The sequence below is a fragment of the Mauremys mutica genome, chromosome 12, assembly GCF_020497125.1.
Source record: "Mauremys mutica isolate MM-2020 ecotype Southern chromosome 12, ASM2049712v1, whole genome shotgun sequence".
NCBI lineage: Eukaryota > Metazoa > Chordata > Testudines > Geoemydidae > Mauremys > Mauremys mutica.
Window position 1 is genome coordinate 16,110,625 of NC_059083.1, and position 17,924 is coordinate 16,128,548.

The 17,924-nt window shown below is 60.2% G+C and overlaps 1 protein-coding gene and 1 pseudogene across 1 annotated transcript; one reads left to right on the plus strand and one right to left on the minus strand.

Moving 5' to 3' along the window:
• Positions 1 to 1,827: 1,827 nt before the first annotated feature.
• Positions 1,828 to 8,673, minus strand: LOC123345725 (annotated as a pseudogene).
• A 2,947-nt stretch (positions 8,674 to 11,620) lies between these two features.
• Positions 11,621 to 16,499, plus strand: LOC123346603 (zinc finger protein 420-like). The gene is made up of 4 exons (XM_044984078.1): positions 11,621 to 11,715; positions 12,667 to 12,785; positions 13,222 to 13,338; positions 14,381 to 16,499. Exons 2-4 carry the CDS (start codon positions 12,698 to 12,700, stop codon positions 16,432 to 16,434), a joined length of 2,259 nt encoding a protein of 752 aa, XP_044840013.1. The 5' UTR covers positions 11,621 to 11,715; positions 12,667 to 12,697; the 3' UTR covers positions 16,435 to 16,499.
• The last annotated feature ends 1,425 nt before the right edge of the window (positions 16,500 to 17,924 follow it).

Genomic DNA, 17,924 nt, shown 5'->3' on the forward strand with positions numbered 1-17,924 from the left:
TTTGTGTGTAGATGGAAGAGGGGGTTGGACTCAAACCTGAGTCTGCACCTTGGCTTCCATTGCAGTGTAGACACAGCACTAGGGATCCATTTGGTTGCACGTTTCGTTGCTCCTCTAGGCCAAGTGAGAAGCACCCACTGCAGGCTCCTTGTATAGCTCCAAGCTCCCCATGAGCTCCTCATGCTCGATGTTTGTGTACCCTCATTCCCCCTTGCCAGGAAATCTGTATGCACCCCCGCATCCCGGGTCTCTGTAGGCTCCCCACTCCCCCACCATTCCCATAGAGAGACAAATGCCATCCAGTCAAACGTTAGACCGTGCTGTGCTCAGCCAATTAATGGCCCACCTGGACATCATGGAGGTCAGCAGCAGAACAGGAACAGAGCCCAGCTGTCCTGGGCCCAACCCAACGCCCTGACTGCCGGACCCTGCTGCTTAGTCCTCAATGTGGCGTCCCATCTTCCCCGCTTGGTTATCCGTCCCCGCCCTGACCCCTGCTGCTGCCCGCCACCTCCCAGAGAAGTTAATTAGAGCACCGAGGAGCCCTTCCGATGGAGTAGCACCTCACTGCGCTAGGTGCTGTACAGGCACAAACCAAACAGCCCCCACCCGCAGAGGGACAGCAGTCAAAGAGCCAGTTGTTACAGCTCAGGGGTAGGGATAGCTCGGGGGTCTGAGTATTGGCCTGCTAAACCCAGGGTTGGGAGCTCAATCCTTGAGGGGGCCATTTAGGGAACTGGGGTAAAAATCTGTCGGGGGTTGGTCCTGCTTTGAGCAGGGGGTTGGACTAGATACCTCCTGAGGTCCCTTCCAACCCTGATATTCTATGAACTGCAGCTCTCTTGCCCCAGCAAGGGCACCCGCTTTCAACCTTCCACCCTCCGTGGCCAGCACCTGTCTTGGCTCCGGGTCTCTCTCCCTTCTAACTGGGGTGTTCCCAGGCACAGATGCCAACTGTGGGGGTGCTCCAAAGCTCAAGCACCCCCTGAAAAAAAAATAGGGGGTGCCTCAGCACCCAGGGCCGGATTAATCTTTTGTGGGCCCTGGCGCTCTGCCCCTGTTCTGCCCCTTGTCCTGAGGACCCACCCCTGCTCTGCCCCTTCCCCCCAAGGCCCTGCCCCAAGGCCCCGCCCCATCCCTTCCCACCACCCCCCCCCGCCCCCCGAGGCCCCACCCTGCTCAGCCTCTTCCCCTGCAGGCCCGGCCTCCACCGGCAAAACCAAAAGTCGGAGCCTGTGTTCCCAGGCCAAACCCTTCCCTGTGTAATTCCCAGAACAGACAGACGGTCTAACATGGGCGGTGGGTATAATACAGCAGGGGAGGTTGCCGCCGAACGCCAGTCACGGGGTTTGGCAGGGGAAGTTTTTGCTTATTATGCCCCATGCAGGTTCCGGGGCGGCTGAGGAGGCGGTGGTATGTGCTATTCAGCTTCCTGGATTCATCAGTAATCTCCCTGACTCCAGAGAGATTACTGACGAACCCGGGAAGCTGAGTAACACATACCACCTGCTCAGCCACCCCGGGAACCTGCGTGGCGCATATCAAAAGTGCAGGTTCTTCTTCCAGAAGAGAAGAGACAAGAGCTTTTCCCACAGAGCGACTTGGGGGGATCTGGCTGGCCAGGGGCTCCTCTGAGCAGGGAGGGGACTCGGCTCCTCCAGGTGGGGGGGTGGGGGCACTCGGGCCATAGGTGGAAGGAGCAGAGGGGGGCTCCACCTGACACCCGTGTTGCCTAAACAGGCCCGTTTGCTTTCCCCCTCCGGGATTGTACCCAATGGAATTGCCCAGTTATAAAGGTACCACACAGCACTTCCTGTGGAAGCCGATTTTATTCCACTGCAGAGGAAACAGCCAAACCGATCACAGAGCCTACATGCCTGCGAATAAGCTCTCCAGATTTGACCCCGACCCTCATGTGGGCTCTGGTAGGAGAAGTCCTTCAGAGCCCCACCAACGGGGTCTTGTGCCTTCAAGCGCATCATAGCTTCAGCTCACAAGCCCGCTTCCGACCCGTTTAGCTCACCCTTCATACAGTCCAGGGGTTGCTGAGCTGGAGTTTCCAGATGCAGGTAATTAGCAGACAACTGGTTTCTCTCCCCAGGGCTTCCCTTCCAAAGGGTGGAGTGCATTCCCCTCACCCACAGGGATTTCCTAGAAAATCCGCTTTACCCCCATTGCACAAAGTTCCTTCCAAGTGCCGTGTATGTCCCAGCAGTTGAATTAATCCTTTCTTGATAATGGAGTTCCAAACAACCCCATTGAGCACAGAAACATTTGCATTTTTAACTCCATTTGCATGAACCCCAGAGGTGTTAAACCGAAATCCAGTAAGGTTTGTCCGGGATTTCACAGGTCATCACCTTAATTGTCTCACCTGTATCCAAGGGTAACAGCCAAAGGTATTGCCCAGCCCTTAATCAGCTGGCCCAGTGTGGACTCTCTGGTGAGCTGTGAGATTGGATCTCCAGCTGAAGCCCTTCCCGCAGTCGGGACACGGGTAGGGTCGCTCGCCTGTGTGGACTCTCTGGTGCGATTTGAGGTGGGAACTCCAGCTGAAGCACTTCCCGCAGTCGGGACACGGGTAGGGTCGCTCACCTGTGTGGATTCTGTGGTGCGATTTGATGTGGGAGCTCTGGCTGAAGCCCTTCCCGCAGTCGGGGCAGGCGTAGGGTCGCTTGCCCGTGTGGACTCTCCGGTGGGCCAGCAGGTCCGTGCTCCGTCTGAAAGTCCTTCCGCAGTCAAGGCAGCGGTAGGGTCTCTCTGCTGCATGGCGCTTCGGCAGGGCCGTGCTGTCCATGCGGCTACCCCCGTGGTCTTGGCTGAGTCTCTCTCCTGAGTGGACCCAGGCGTGCTGGGCCAGGTTGGAGCGCTGGCGGAAGCTTTTCCCACACACCTCACATTTGTAGGGTCTCTCCCCGGTGTGGATCCGCCGGTGCTTGATCAAGGTGGAGTTCTCCGTGAATCTTCTCCCGCAGTTGGCACAGATGTAGGGCTTTTCCCCGGAGTGTGTCCTCTGGTGCTGCACCAGGTGTGCCCGCCGTCTGAAGCTTTTCCCACACTCGGCGCACTGGTAAGGCCGCTCCCCTGTGTGGGTGCGCCTGTGTCGGAGCAGGGCGGAGATGTCACCAAAGTCCTTCCCGCAGCATGTGCAGACTCAGGGCCGTTCCCTGCAGTGGATCCGGCTGTGCTTGGCCAGGTAGGCATTCTGGCTGAAGCTTTTCCCACACTCAGCGCATTCATAGGGTCTGCCTTGCAGGTGGGTCCTCTCATGCTGCACCAGATGCGCCTTCTGGCTGAAGCTCTTCTCGCACTCAGCGCATTTGTAGGGTCTCTCGCCCGTGTGGCTCCGGTGGTGAGTGCTCAGGGCTGTTTTGGTCGTGAAGCCCTTCCCGCAGTCGGGACACGGGTAGGGTCGCTCGCCCGTGTGGACTCTCCGGTGCGATTTGAGGTGGGAGCTCCGGCTGAAGCCCTTCCCGCAGTCGGGACACGGGTAGGGACGCTCGCCCGTGTGGACTCTCCGGTGAACCATGAGGCTGGAGCTCCAGATGAAGCCCTTCCCGCAGTCCGGGCACTTGTAGGGTTGCTCACCTGTGTGGGTGCTCTGGTGGACCAGAAGGTCCGTGCTCCGGCTAAACGTCCTGCCGCAGTCGAGGCAGCGGTAGAGTCTCTTTGCTCTGTGGCGCTCCGGCAGGGTCGTGCCGTCAGGTCCCTCCTGGTGAGACAGGTGTGAGCGCAGATGGACGCTTTCCCTACCCTCAGCACTTTGACGGGGTCTCTGCCCCGAGTGGCAGCGCTGGTGTTTGGTCAGGTTCCAGGTCTTGACAAAGCTCTTCCCACAGTCGGGGCACTTGTAGGGCCGCTCTGTCATGTGGGATCTCTGGTGCCAGAGGAGGAGGGCCTTGCTGGGGAAACATTTCCTACACTCGGGGCATTCAAAAGGCTCCCCCGGGAAATGGGTGGCCTGGTGCTCCAGGAGCTTGGAAATGACACGGAAGGCTTTCCCGCAAGCAAGGCATTTATAGGGGCACTCGCCCGAGTGGAGTCTCCGATGCCTCATAGGGCTGGAGCTGTCAGCGAAGCCTTTCCCATAGGCTTTCTCTCCTGTGTGGAGGCTCTGATGTGCCATGAGGGTCGACTGCCGATCAGAGCTTCTCCCGCAGTCGGGGCACTGGCAGGGTTTCTGCCCCGAGAGGATTCTCTGCTGGATGGTGCAGGCTGCGTCGGGGCTGGAGCTTTTCCCATCCTTGTGCACCGTCTGATGTCTCAGAAGATGTGATCTCCAGCGGACGCTTTTCCCACAGTGGAGACATCGATGGAGGGTCCTGCTCAGATGTTCTGGAGGCACCGAACTCTGCTGGAGACTTCGCCCGCAACTGTGGGATGCGTCTTCTGGGAGGGTTCCCAGAAAGAGCATCTCTTGTGAGCCCTGCCCACGTTCAGTGCCTGCATTTCCCGTCCCTCTGTTGTGCTTCCCCTTAAGGTCCAGGAGCTGTTTGAGTTTCTTGAAACATCCCTCTTCAGGACAGGATTTACCCTCTCTCCCCCCGGGCAGGTTTCCCCACTGCTCCTCCGACCTGCCCTGACTCTCGCTAGCTTCTGTCTGGCAAACGTTCCCCTGGGACCTTCCCGAGAATGTCCCATGTGGTTCTGCCAACTCAGGGCCTCCCTGCTGGGGATTCTCCTCCTCGTTCTCACTGGCTGTCCCATCACCTGCGGGGGGAAGGAGAGAACCCAGCATGAGTCACTCCCTGCGCTGGGGAGGGAGGGGCCCCGGGGAAAGGGGATCAGCAAAGGGTTTGTCACATAGGCAGAAGCTTTTGGATCAGCTGAACACTCAGTAGCTGAATCTTCCCCAAACTCCTCCCCACAGCTGGAAACTCCCGAGCTTCAGCATCGATACCATGGCACAGAGGATGGGGGAAGGGAGAGAATACGTGCTTGGTGCACCCACAGTGTTCCCCTCGCTCCATGTGGGAGATCAGGTCAGGTTTAGGGATGGGGAATCCTGCCCAGGGGAAGAGAGAACAGGAGATATCAGGGCTGGTTACAGAGTCCCGGTTTCCTCCTTACACAGAAGCTGCTGGGAAGATCCCAGCCCTATGTTTGCCAGCGAGGCCCTGCAACCCGAGTAGATGGGAAACGCCCATAGTGACTTACCCAGCCAGGTCACATTCTCATAATTCTCCTGCATGATGTCCCTGTAGAGGGCTCTCTGAGCGGGGTCCAGCAGAGCCCCCTCTTCCGCGGTGAAATACACAGCCACCTCCTCGAAGGTCACTGCCTTTGCTGCAGCCATTCCCTTTTCCTGCCCTCCAGGAGGACAGGACGACCTGGAGCGAAACATGGAATGGATGTTCTTCTGCAGCCTGTCAGGCGAGAAGCGCAAATGGGGACGTTTCAGCAGCGGCTTTAGTCCATTTTGTACCAATTTCCCCTTCACGCTCCCTGCAGACAGAAACTCGAGACTCGGACGTAACGCGCAAGACGCGATTTTTAAAAATACCATCCTAAAGTTCGCCTCCTCGAGCCGTATCCTGAGTAAGAATCCTGGTTTTTACAAGTCCCAGGCGGGCATCACTGGATTTCAGTTCTCAGTGCCCCGAGCTTTTGATAATAGGCCACTTACCCAGGTGCCTGAATATGGATTCAGGAGCCTAAATTTAGGCTCCTGAATTTAAAGATCCCGGCCTTTGTCTTTTTATTCCAGCACAACGCCGCTCCCACACCAGGACTGAGATATTTTCAAACTGTCTCATTAAATTAAACAACTTTAATGGAACCATTCACACAATCCCAAACAAATGTGTCCATGTTACCGGGCTCAGCTCCTCCATTAGGAAACAAACCTTATCAAAGGGGGAAATAATCCGTGTTCCCGCACAAGAGACACTGACTCAACTCTCATAACATATCTGCGTCCAAACAGATTTTCACCAGACGACGGAGAGGAAAGCGCCTGACCTAGGAATTCTCTCTGTCAAATGTAAAATTTCCAGCCCCAAAGGTGCTGGAATTGGTCAAACGCTAACAGTTTTAAAATGGCAAAACGTGATTCTCCTCATCTCCACGGCCCCTGCTCAAAACAAAGGCTAAGAGGTTTAGCCTCAAATGCTCCAAAATAAATCCACCTGTTACTTATTGTTAGCAAAGCACCTGGGTTGGCTAGGTGCTGCCCAACCACAGAACCAAAGGCTACTCCCTACCCCACAGACCTTCCTGTCTCAAAAGACCAGACAGACAGTGTGCGGAAGGGATACAACACACAAACAGCGCGAACAACGTGGTGGTGGCAAATGGCACCCTAGTGCCATGGTGGGTTGATGGGGTTTTTTTTGCAGAGGAGGGGTCAGCTAGGCGGGGATCGGCTAAATGGAAAGAAAAGGGAGGGGAGGTGGTGAGGGATAGAGGGGCGTGGAGTGATGCTGAGATGAAGAGACTGTGTGTCTGGCTTAGGGATATAAAAGGTTAACCGGTTAACCATCCTTAACCGTTAACCCCGGCGGCCCCATGCAGGACCAGGGTGAGGGATTGCAGCCCCGACCGCACTGGCTGAAGCAGCCCCAGCTGCGTCGGGCTGGCCAGCCAGAGGAACCCCAGCATTGGCTGCGCTGGCCGGACCCCAGCCCCGGACCCCAGCTCCGGCCGTGTCGGAGCGAGCCCCCAGCCTCCCTCTCCCTCCCCCGAGCTAGCCCCCCCCCCCGAGCTAGTTCGGTTAACGGTTAACCGGTTAAATGATATAATTTTAATAGTTTTACTGGTTAACTTTTTAAACCAATATTTACATCCCTAGTACAGCTACACTGCATCCAACTGTTGCATTGCAGCTAGGCTGCCGCTTCCTACATCTTATTTTTGTTTTGGTGTTTTCCCCCCCATCGTGGTCGTCCCTCCACCTCTCCGAGAGGCGGCAGCTAGGTCCGTGGATAAATCCTTCCATCTACCTAGCCGCGTCCGCACCGGGAGTTAGGGCAACCTCAGTACGGTACTGAGGGAATGACATTTTTTAAGTGTAGACCAGGCGGGATGGGAATGGGAGGATTGGAGCAAACAGCCAGCCAGCACAGGGCAGAGAAAGTCCAATTGCAGCTGCCGAAAGTTCTCGGAGGGCTAGTCCAGTGAAGACACACTGTGCCGACGAGAGAGAGAACTCTTCTGTTGGCATAGAGTTAACACCAGGCTCATATTTGACTGGCCTGGCCAGTTTTTTGATGGATTTGCTAGTTGCCAGAAAAATCATTTAATCTGCCAGGTTTTTTGTTTGTTTGTTTGTTTTTAACATGGGTCTAAAGATTTTCATTTTATTCTCACAATACGCTGGGCTATCCACTGTTAAAAGTTTCTGTGTCCAGCTAAAGGTGCTGCAATGTTCCCATCTGTATTTTCCCACAGTTTAAGCAACAACAGATCAAAACTGTGGAAAATACAGCAGCTGTCTGCCCATGCATACACAAGCGCACCGCAGAGGTGTGAGAGAGGGTATGACTAGGGCCCTACCAAATTCACAGCCATGAAAACCGCAGCACGGACCGTGAAATCTGGTCTTTGGTGTGCTTTTACCCTATGCTATACAGATTTCACGGCAGAGACCAGCATTTTTCAAATTGGGTCCTGACCCCAAAGGGAGTTGCAGGGGTGGGGTCACAAGGTTATTTTAGGGGGGTGTGGTATTGCCACCCTTACTTTTGCACTGCTGCTTTCAGAGCTGGGTGGCCAGGAAGCAGCGGCTGCTGGCTGGGCGCCCAGCTCTGAACGCAGCACCCTGCCAGCAGCAGCGCAGAAGTAAGGTGGCAATACCGTACCATGCCACCCTTTCTGCTGGCGGCGGTGGCTCTGCTGTCAGAGCTGGGTTCCCAGCCAGCAGCCACTGTCTCCAGCTTCCTGCTCTTAATGCAGCGCCACTGCCAGCAGCAGCGCAAAAGTAAGAGTAGCAGTACCACCGCCACCCACAATAACCTTGAGACCCCCCCCCTCCAACAGCTCCTTTTTGGGCCAGGACCCCTACAATTACCGCACCCTGAAATTTCAGATTGAAATAGCTGAAATCACTAAATTTAGGATTTTAAAAATCCTATGACTGTGAAATTGACCAAAATGGACCATGAATCTGGTAGGTCCCAAGGCATGAGTCACTCTAAGTGACCGTTGAAGGGGGGTGGGGGTTGTGGAGTTGCCTCGTGGTTGGGGGCTGCGTGCTGGATTTTTAGGGGGGGGGCATTTCAAAGGGGTCCGCATAATAATTCCACCTCCTCAAGAGGCTGGCACCTAGGTGGCCCCTACCTGCAGCGCATGTGGCCTGCAGCCTAGTGCCCCCAGAGTATGGGGGGGGGGTCTTCTCCACATGGGGTTGCTGAGGCTCCCCAACTGGGCCCTATTTTCCCTGGATAGAGACTTTCCACCCTACAGGGGTGCGGGAACAATTTGCGGAGGGGGGGCTGAAAGTCACTGAAGCAAACAGCAAACCCTGCAGATGATGGGAAGCCCTTCAAGCCAGGGGGGGCGGCGGCGGCGGCGGCCCCCCTAGTCCCAGCGCCTAGGAGGGAAGCCCCCCCCCCAGCACCCCGCCGGGGACTCAGCGGGCAGGGGCAGCAACTGGCTTCTCCCCTCTCCGCTCCTTACCTTGAGCCCAGGCGAGCCAGTCCGCCCAGGGCCGCTGCAGCGATGGATCCGGGCAGGGCTGGGGGCTGGGACCCTCCCTCCCCGCTTCTTGCTCCCGCCGCCTCTGCCCTCTCAGCCCCCCCGCGCAGGGCCCGGCTCAGCGGGCAGAGCCCGGGGCTGGCTCCGGAGCCCCCACCCGGGCTGGGCACAGAGGGGGCTCTGCGGAGGGGTGTCTCCGGCTCCCCCCGGCGTGGCTCCCGGGCAGTTCAGCCGCCGATCCGCGGCGCACAGGAAAGCCAGGGAGAGAGGCAGAGAGGGGGGGCCGGATCCCAGCCCCGAGCGACGCACCGGAGCCCTCTGGTGGGCCCAGCGGCAGACACCTCGCCCCACGGCCGCAGCCAACAGGGGCAAAGCAAGCGGGGCTGGCTGGGGGGACAGTACCAGGCAGGGCCGCCCAGAGGATTCAGGGCCCCCCACCGCTGAATTGCCACCAAAGACCTGGCACTTCGGTGGCGGGTCCCAGGGCGGAAGGACCCCCCCGCCGCAGGTCTTCGGGGCACTTCGGCAGTAGGTCCCGGGGCGGAAGGACCCCCCACCATGGGTCTTTGGGGCACTTCAGTGGCAGGTCCCGGGGCGGAAGGACCCCCCACCATGGGTCTTTGGGGCACTTCAGTGGCGGGTCCTAGGGCGGAAGGACCCCCCACCGCAGGTCTTCGGGGCACTTCGGTGGCACATCCCGAGGCGGAAGAACCCCCCGCCACCGAATTGCCGCTGAAGACCCGGAGCGGAAGTTTTTCGGGGCCCCCAGAGCGGGTGAAGGACCCTGCTCCGGGGGCCCCGAAAAACTCTCGTGGGGACTCCTGCGGGGCCCGGGGACTGGGGCAAATTGCCCCACTTGCCTCCCTCTGGTTGGCCCTGCCCCCAGGGACTTCCCCCTTGGGCAGCCCGAGAGATGCCCTGGCTAGACGATAGCCCAGGTGGGGAGGTGAGAGCTTTGACTGGACCAACTTCTGCTGGGGAGAGGGTCAGGCATCCCAGCTTACCCAGAGCCCTGCGTCAGGGCTGGGGAACTACGCAGAGCGTCGCAGCTCAGCGCAAGGCGGGACCCCTTGGCCTAGATCAGGGGCTCTCAAACCTTAAAAGACCCTTTTAATGGGGTCACCAAGGCCGGCGTTAGACTTGTTGCGACCGGGGCCGAAGCCAAAGCCTGAGCCGTGTCACCCAGGGCAGAAGGGCTTCAGCTTTGCTCTCCCTCCCCCCGCCACCCGGGGCAGCGGGGCTGGAGTGGGCTCAGGCTTCGATCCCCCTCCCTGGGGTCGTGTAGTAAGTTTTGTTGTCAGCAGGGGGGGTCACGGTGCACGGAAGTTTGAGAACCGCCGGCCTAGATGGGAGGGACAGTGGGAGCACAGGGAGATAGGTGATCAGGCAGAATTATAACGAGCTCAGGTCTATATGAATGGCAATGGGTAGCTGGGGCCATGCGGGGCTACAGTCGTCTGGGGGATCAGTGGACCAATAGACAGATCTGGGTGTTGTGTAATTATTCAGCACAGGAGTGCACCAAACTTCTCAATCCAGGCTTGGCAGCATTGGGGTTTTATTGGTTTACAGTTTCAACGGATAATTACCCATGTTTATTTTTAAGCAGTTTTCTCTCTTTAAATTTTCACGGTTGCAGCTGCAGCTAAAACTCCCTACGTCCTGTAGGCTCCTCTGTCTGCACATGCTCAGGCTCAGTGTAACCCTTTGCAGCTCATGAGCGTTAGGCCTGGTCGATTCAGATACTTCGCTCAAGGGTGTGAAAAATCCACCTCCCTGAGCGACGCAGTTCTCCTGACATAGCCCCAGGTGTTGACAGTGCTAGGCTGGGTTACGTCTACACGGCGGCGCATTAAGCCCGGGCTTGTGGACTTGGTGTTTATGGACTTGCTTGTGGACTGGTGGCACCCGGGCTTGGAGCGTCCACACTGCATTGTAAACCCGGCCTTACGATTGCCAGACCCGGGTCTCCCTGCCCTGCTAATGGCAACACGCAGGCCTTCTGACTCAGATTTGCGGCTTGAGCCACGTCCACACTGCAAAATGACAGGGCTTGAACCTGAATCACAGCGGTACTGGGGCTCTCACCCACCCGCACTGTGAGGTCCTAGGACCTGAGCCCAGAGTACTTGCTAAGCCGAGTCAGACTGATTTGTGTGTGGACAGAAAAGGGGGTTTGGACTCAACCCTGGGTCAGAGCCCAGGGTTAATGTGGCGGGTAGACATAGGGCTGGTCTACGCTAGGAAATTGGTCGATATAACTCAGGGGTGTGAAAAATCCACTCCCCTGAGCGTCGTCGTTAAACCGACCTAAGTCCCAGCCTGGCCGGCGCTCGGTCGAAAGGAGAATTAGCTACTCGGGGATGTAGGGTCCCAAATTGCCATCTGCCATCATTTGCTACTTAGGGTGTGTACTGAGCACGCTCGCATGAACTGCGCATGATCGGTAACATCTGCTGAAGCCGCTGCCCTCACCCTGCCCTTACTTGGCATCAGATTCTTCGGACTGGGCTAAAAGGGGGCAAACTGGAGGGTGGCCAGGGGGTGGAAATTGACTGGCGGGGGGGTCAAGCAGCTGGAGGCAGGGTAGTAACTTGTGACAGAACACGGGGTGCACGGGGGAGGGGGGGTCTCTCCTCCACATGGGGTTGCTGGGCCCAGGGTTGGCCCCAGCTGGGCCCCATTTTCCCTGGACAGAGACTTTCAGTCCTACAGCGGAGCAGGAACAATCTGCACAGCGGGGGCTGAGAGCCACTGAACCACACTGCAAACCCTGCAGAGGCGGGGAACCGCTTCAAGCCGGGTGGGGCGGCAGCAGCCCCGAGTCCAGCCCCTGTGGGAGCTGGGGAAGGGGGTGCCCGGCGCTGTCCCCGCTAGAGGGCTCTGGGGCTGGCTCAGGGACGGGAGGCGGCAGCGCTCTCCCCCTCCCCCGGACCGTGCGTTTCCTGTGAGCAGCAGATCAGGGGGCTGAACTTCCCAGGTTAGCGGCGGCTGCTTCCGTAGCGCAGAGCCAGGCCCCCGCTGTGCCCAGCCCGGGTGGGGACCGTCTGCCCGCACCAGCCCCCCAGCCGGAGCCTGCAGGTGAGGGGGGTGGCCGGGGGGAAAGAGCCGGGGCCGGGCAGGAAAGTGACTCTGCACCCAGGGCCCCTGCTCGCCCCAGCTCTGCTCCCGGGGGCGGGGCGGGGGTCTGCGAGTCCCAGAGCTGCTGCCCCCCCCGCTCCCCCTCACCGGCTCTCAGCAGCTGATCCAGCGCCTGGAGAGCGATCGCCCCCGGGAACAGGAGGCAGGACAGTCTCCCAGGCAGAGGAGGAAGGAGACAGAAGTGGGGGGGGGGGAGTGGGAGGGGCAGCAGGAGCAGTAAGTGGGGAAGGAGATTCCCGGCTTCCAGCCTTGGCCAAATCCATCCCTGGGCAGAGCTGACTTTCCTGGGACCCCCCCCCCCCCAGGTGAGGAGCCGGGGAGGAAAAGCCAGGTCCTGTTTCGCCTGAGTCCTGGGGGACAGTGTGTGTGGGGGGGGGGGTCCCCCAACGCGGCCCCTTTGACTCTGTCCTTTGCTAGCGTTTGGTTCCGAGACTCTGTCACTGGGTGGGTTTAGTGCTGCTGGGAGGGGCCGGGTCTGCGCTGGGATAAAGCCCGACCCAGTGTTTGCCCAGCCCAGCCCAGTCCATCTGCCCGCAGAGAGAGGGCAGGGGGAGATCGGAGTGTGACATGGACTCAAGCCCGTTCTGCTCCCCAGTCACCCTGCTCCGCCCGCTCCTCCCACTCTTTTGGGGACAAACTTTCTGGGACTCGGTTCATCTGAGGCCGTATTGTTTGGAAGAGACAAAAGCTGGGGGAGGCGGGAAATTTCCCCATCCGTGGGACAGGGGAGGTGCTCCCCAAAGCACCCAGTTCCATTCAGGAGGGGGCGTCTAACCTGGAACATAAGAGGCCTGCAATCAGCACTCCTGGGAACGGCGTATGGGGTTTGGGGGGCGGCTGGGATAGCCCCAGGAGCAGCAGGTGCTGAGCGGGGCTCTCTTGTTCTTTCAGGTGCTTTAAAGGAGCCGGCCGCGTGTTCCCGATGGAGAAGTGGCTCTTCCTAGATCCTCGGCAGAGGGCCCTGTACAGAGATGTCATGCAGGAGAGCTATGAGACCCTGATGTCCCTCAGTAAGGAACTGTCTGCTGGTCAGCATGAGTAAGAGCAGCTCCCAGGCTGCTCTAAGTTACTCTTTGCTTCTCATGGACTCTGTGCTCCTGGGAAACAGCTGTTTCGCGGCGCAGGCGCTGGGAGGGAGGGGGGAGAAGCAGGACGCGGCGGGGCGCTCGCGGAGGAGGCGGAGGTGAGCTGGAGCAGGGGGGCGGGGCCACAGGGAGCTGCCGGTGGGTGCCCTGCTCACGCGTCTAAGGAACTCAGCTTGCCTCAGGAAATCCCAAGGGATTGACCCAGTAGTAGTACCGGGGCCAGCCAATAGAGGGAGACACACTCACACACCACGCCAGGTGAGAAGGCAGGAGAGACAGGCCGGGGGTGGGGTGGGACTGCCGGGCGAATGGCTAGACAAACCCTAATCTCTCCCCGCTTCTGTCCCCTACCCGTGTGCAGAATATCCCATCCCTAAACCGGACGTGATCTCCCGGCTGGAGCACGGGGAAGAGCCGTGGGTCCCCCCGGATCTCCAGGGCTCTGGGGGACAGGACCTCCCGAGAGGCGCCAACCCAGGTGAGGAAACCCGTTCGACCGGCTCAGAAACCATCTGGGAGCAAAGTCGGGAGCTGGCGTTTCTGAGGAAGCCCCCCGGGAGCTCTCTCAGTTCCGGCTCAGCCCCTTGGCTTGACGGCCAAGCTTACTGGGGGGCCCTTCCACTCAACACGACGGCGTTTGCAACAACTTTGGGACGCCACGGCCGCTCAGTTCCATAGTTTTGGGGCGTGTTCTCGGCACGAGTGGTCAGAACCTGATCGACTTTGGGGAAAATCAGACAACCGGAAATGGGGGGAGCACGGGGTGGGGCGGGGGGCGCACACACACGGAGCCCCTGCCAGCTGTGCAGCCCAGCCACGGATTCCAGCACCTCTGCAGTTGTGTGTAGATCAAGCCGCTGGTTGATGGTCCCATGGGCGCTTTCTAGCATAACTACTGCCTGGTCTCCTCTCTGCCCATCCTCCCCCTGGCCCCCAGAATGACGTCTCTCCCAGACAGAAAGAAGAGGGGCATTCACAGCCCCTAGGAAAGGGGGCATAGCGAGATTGGGGGTGCACACAGAGCCCTTGGCACAGTGGGAACAGGGAGTATGGGGGGAAGGGAGGAGTGAGGACAGGGGGTGGGGAGTCCCTGCGATGGAGGTAGGGAGAGGCCAGGAGCACCCTTGGGCGTGCAGGGAGCCCGGCCGACAGGAGCAGCAAAGCGTGCGACTCTCCAGTCCTGGAGGACGGGGCCGCTCCTGCCTGGCAGCCCCCTCCCTCCGCCTGCCCTCTGGTGGCTGAGGCAGGAGAGGGAAGCACGAGGGGTCCCCTCTTCTCTCCTCCCTGGGGAAGGGCTCGGTGGGCAGGGCAGAGGGGGGTTCAGCTCCTGATTTTGTCCAGCCTCCCCCAGACGTTGTCTTGGTGTAAGGCCAGAAGGGACCATCCTGACCCTATCATCTGGCCTCCTGCTAGCCCAGGCCACAGACGTGGGTTTGGTTCACCCCAGCATCCCGCTTGCCCCCACCCCCAACCCCCCAGCACACGGCATGGCTTACGTCCGGACTCTCTCCTTATCCCAGGGACCGCGAGCGAGACCGAGGGCGAGGCTCCACGGCCAGAAGGCCCCGAGACGGCATCATCGGGAAGCAGCCGGGGGAAGGTGGGCCGCAATCCCAAAGGGGGCAAAGCCGGCAGGTCCGGAGGCCAGCAGGGAAAGCCACCGGGGAAGAGACGGGGCAGAGAAGCTCCATGCAACGGAGGCTTCAAGAAAGTCCGGGATGGGGCGGCCCCGCGGAGAGGCCGATTGGGGGAGAGCCCCGAAGCCAGGCTCAGCGTGGACGGTAGCAGGCAACTTCCTGCGGGAGAGGAGCCCTCTCTGTGCCCGGAGAGCTCCGCCCTCCTGACCCAGCAGAGATCCCACGCGGGGCAGGGCTCCTACCCGTGCCCGGAGTGTGGGGAGAGCTTCATCGAGAGCTCCGCCCTCCTGACGCACCAGCAGTCCCACACCGGGCAGGAGCCCGGCCCGCGGCGCCGGCCCCAGGCTCCCGGCGGGAAGCGTTACCGCTGCTCCGAGTGCGGGGAGCGCTTCCGGGTGAGCTCCCACCTGGCCACCCACCTGCGCCTCCACACCGGGATCAAGCCCTTCCAGTGCGCCGACTGCGGGAAGGGCTTCGACTGGGGCTCGCACTACGCCCGGCACCGGCGGCTGCACACCGGCGAGCGGCCCTTCCAGTGCACCGACTGCGGGAAATGTTTCGGGCGCAGCTCCCACCTCTACCGGCACCAGCGGGCCCACGCCGGCGGGAAGCCCCTGGAGTGCCCGGACTGCGGCAAGGCCTTCAACAGTAGCGCCTTCTTCCACAAGCACCAGCGGGCCCACGCCGCCCCCCGGCAGCCCCACCGCTGCCCCGAGTGCGGGGAGAGCTTCCCCCGCCGCGCCGCTCTCGCCCGGCACCGCCGGAGCCACCGGGGCGACAAACCCTTCCGGTGCGGGGACTGCGGGAAAGGCTTTGCCTGGAGCTCCCACCTGGAGCGGCACCGGCGCGTCCACACCGGCGAGCGGCCCCACACCTGCGGCGAGTGCGGGGAGGCTTTCAGCCAGAGCGCCCACCTGGTGAAACACAAGCGGGTGCACACGGGCGAGAGGCCCTACGGGTGCCCGGACTGCGGGAAGAGCTTTGGGGACAGCTCGGCGCTGGCCAAACACCGGGGGTGCCACGCCGGCGGGGAGAAACGGCGCCTGGCTGCGAAACGCCTGGTGGCAGAGAGACCCTATCGGTGCGGCGACTGCGGGAAAAGTTTTGCTCGGAGCATGGCGCTGGTGAGGCACCGGAAAAGCCACGCGGAGAGGCAACCTGACGGTGGGGAGAGCTCAGCCAAGACGAGCCCCCGGGGGGAGAACTCCTGCCATCCCTGCCCCGACTGCGGGAAAAACTTCCCTCGAGGCTCCCAGCTGGACAGACACCAGCGCCTCCTCCACACGGCGGGTCAGCCCCACCGGTGCCCACAGAGCACAGCGCTGGCCAAGCATCGCCGGGGCGACAGACCCTTCCGGTGCGGGGACTGCGGGAAAGCCTTCGCCTGGAGCTCGCACCTGGAGCGGCACCGGCACATCCACACCGGCGAGCGGCCCCACACCTGCGGCGAGTGCGGGGAGGCCTTCAGCCAGAGCGCCCACCTGGTGAAACACAAGCGGGTGCACGCAGGCCAGCGGAAGAGCTTCGGGGACAGCTCGGCGCTGGGCAAGCACCGGGCCGGCAAAGAGGACACATCCCACCGCTGCGGCGACTGCGGGAAAAGTTTCAGCTGCGTCACGGACCTCGACCGGCACCAGCCTTCCCACGCGGCGGAGAAACCCTACCAGTGCGGGGACTGTGGGAGAAGCTTCAGCCGGGCACCGGCGCTGGCCAGGCACCGGCGGCTCCACGCCGCTGGGGGGAAACCCTTCCGCTGTGCCGACTGCGGGAAGGGATTTGCCTGGAGTTCCCACTGGGAGCGGCACCGGCGCGTCCACACCGGTGAAAAGCCTTTCCAGTGCGCCGACTGTGGGAAATGCTTCGGCCGTAGCTCCCATCTCTACCGGCATCAGAGGAACCACCCCAGAGAGAAACCCTCCTCCCAAGGAGTTGAGTAAAGGGGAACGTGACCACCAGGAAGGGACCCTAATGAGACAACAGGGAAACCAACCCCAGGAACCCTCCTGCCAAAGGTGCAATCCATGCGCTAACCAGGGATAACACTCCTCAATCACGCATGTTCGGCTGCCCCCAGCCGCTGATCAGTGACCCCCTGGCGACCGGCACGCCATGAAGCAGGATCTCCTCCTCTCATCCAAGTTGGATGGGAAGCAGCAGGGGGAGGGAGGGAGACGGGGGAGGTAAGTTGCAATACTACAGAATACTATATTCTTGTGGGAGCCCCTGTGGGACCTGGGGCAAATTGCCCCACTTGCCCCCACCTCTGGGCGGCCCTGCCCCTGATGTCCACCCTCGTGCAGGCCCTCTCCCCTGTCTCTCCCCTCCACCGGGCAGGCATCAGGGCCGCCTCCTACTCGTCCGTGGATTAAATAAAGGCTTGAGAGAGAAACTTGTCGCACAGAACAATCCGCGACCCAGCGGTGGTTTCAGAGGAGGCACTGGACGGAAGGCGGGGAAAGGCAGAGGTGCCGCTTCTCAGCAGGCAGCACTCAGGCACTCCGGAGGAGAGGAGGCCAGGCTGCAAAGGTCGAAACTGAGAACCCCTGGAACTGGGAGGCAGAACAGACCTGGGGAACTCACTGCTGCAGGATAAGGGCGCATGTCGGGATGGTTTCCTGCAAGCATTCACAGGCAAAGGGCTCGAAGTCCCAGGAGCAATCGGGGCTGGGTGCCACATTTACATCGTCCCCCATTAGCCAGAGCGTCAAATTTATACCACTCCCCATTAGCCAGAATGTCACATTTATACCATTAGCCGGAGTGTCACATTTATTCCATTCCCCTTTAGCCGGAGTGTCCCATTTATACTATTCCCCATTAGCCGGAATGTTGCATTTACACCAGTCCCTGTTAGCCGGAACACCACATTTTATACCTTTCCCCATTATCTGACCGATTCTTAGAGCTGCTGTGTCAGGGCACGTTTCAAAGCAGGATCCAGGATTTTCACCGGCGCCGACGTTGGTAGTCGAGTCTAGGAGAAAAGAGGCAGAAATGGGGGGAAGAAAGCAAGACCCTGATCCTTTTAGTGGTTCCTGATGCAGTCAGGAGGAAAGGCGGGAGGCGGGAGCTGGTCGAAATGCTGGGATTGAACCAGGGACAGCCAGAGTTAAAAGCGTGAGTAGCTGCTCCAGCTTGAGTTAAAGCGTTGAGTCTGGCTCTGTCACAACTCATGCCTTGTGGATCGGCACAGAGGGGGACTCGGGAATGAACACTCACCGAGTGGATTACATAGGGACAACGCCAGGTTGGTTCTTGGGGACCAGGTGACTGAGAACTGTTAACTCAGTGCACAGCTGAGAGGCAGGAAATCCCTCAAGGGCCGGCCGCAGCGTGGGAAGAGCTGGGAGGCCATCCTGGGAGGAGTAACCCCGTAATCCTTAGGGGATGACCCTGAGCGGGACTGAGAAGGAGGCCGGGGGAGATG

Bases quoted from the DNA above. Each gene is read 5' to 3' on its own strand.
- LOC123346603 (XM_044984078.1), top strand. From the start codon at position 12,698: ATGGAGAAGTGGCTCTTCCTAGATCCTCGGCAGAGGGCCCTGTACAGA. The intron at 12,786-13,221 runs GTAAGGAACTGT...ACCCGTGTGCAG, and splicing joins TGAGACCCTGATGTCCCTCA to AATATCCCATCCCTAAACCG. The intron at 13,339-14,380 runs GTGAGGAAACCC...TCCTTATCCCAG, and splicing joins CCCGAGAGGCGCCAACCCAG to GGACCGCGAGCGAGACCGAG.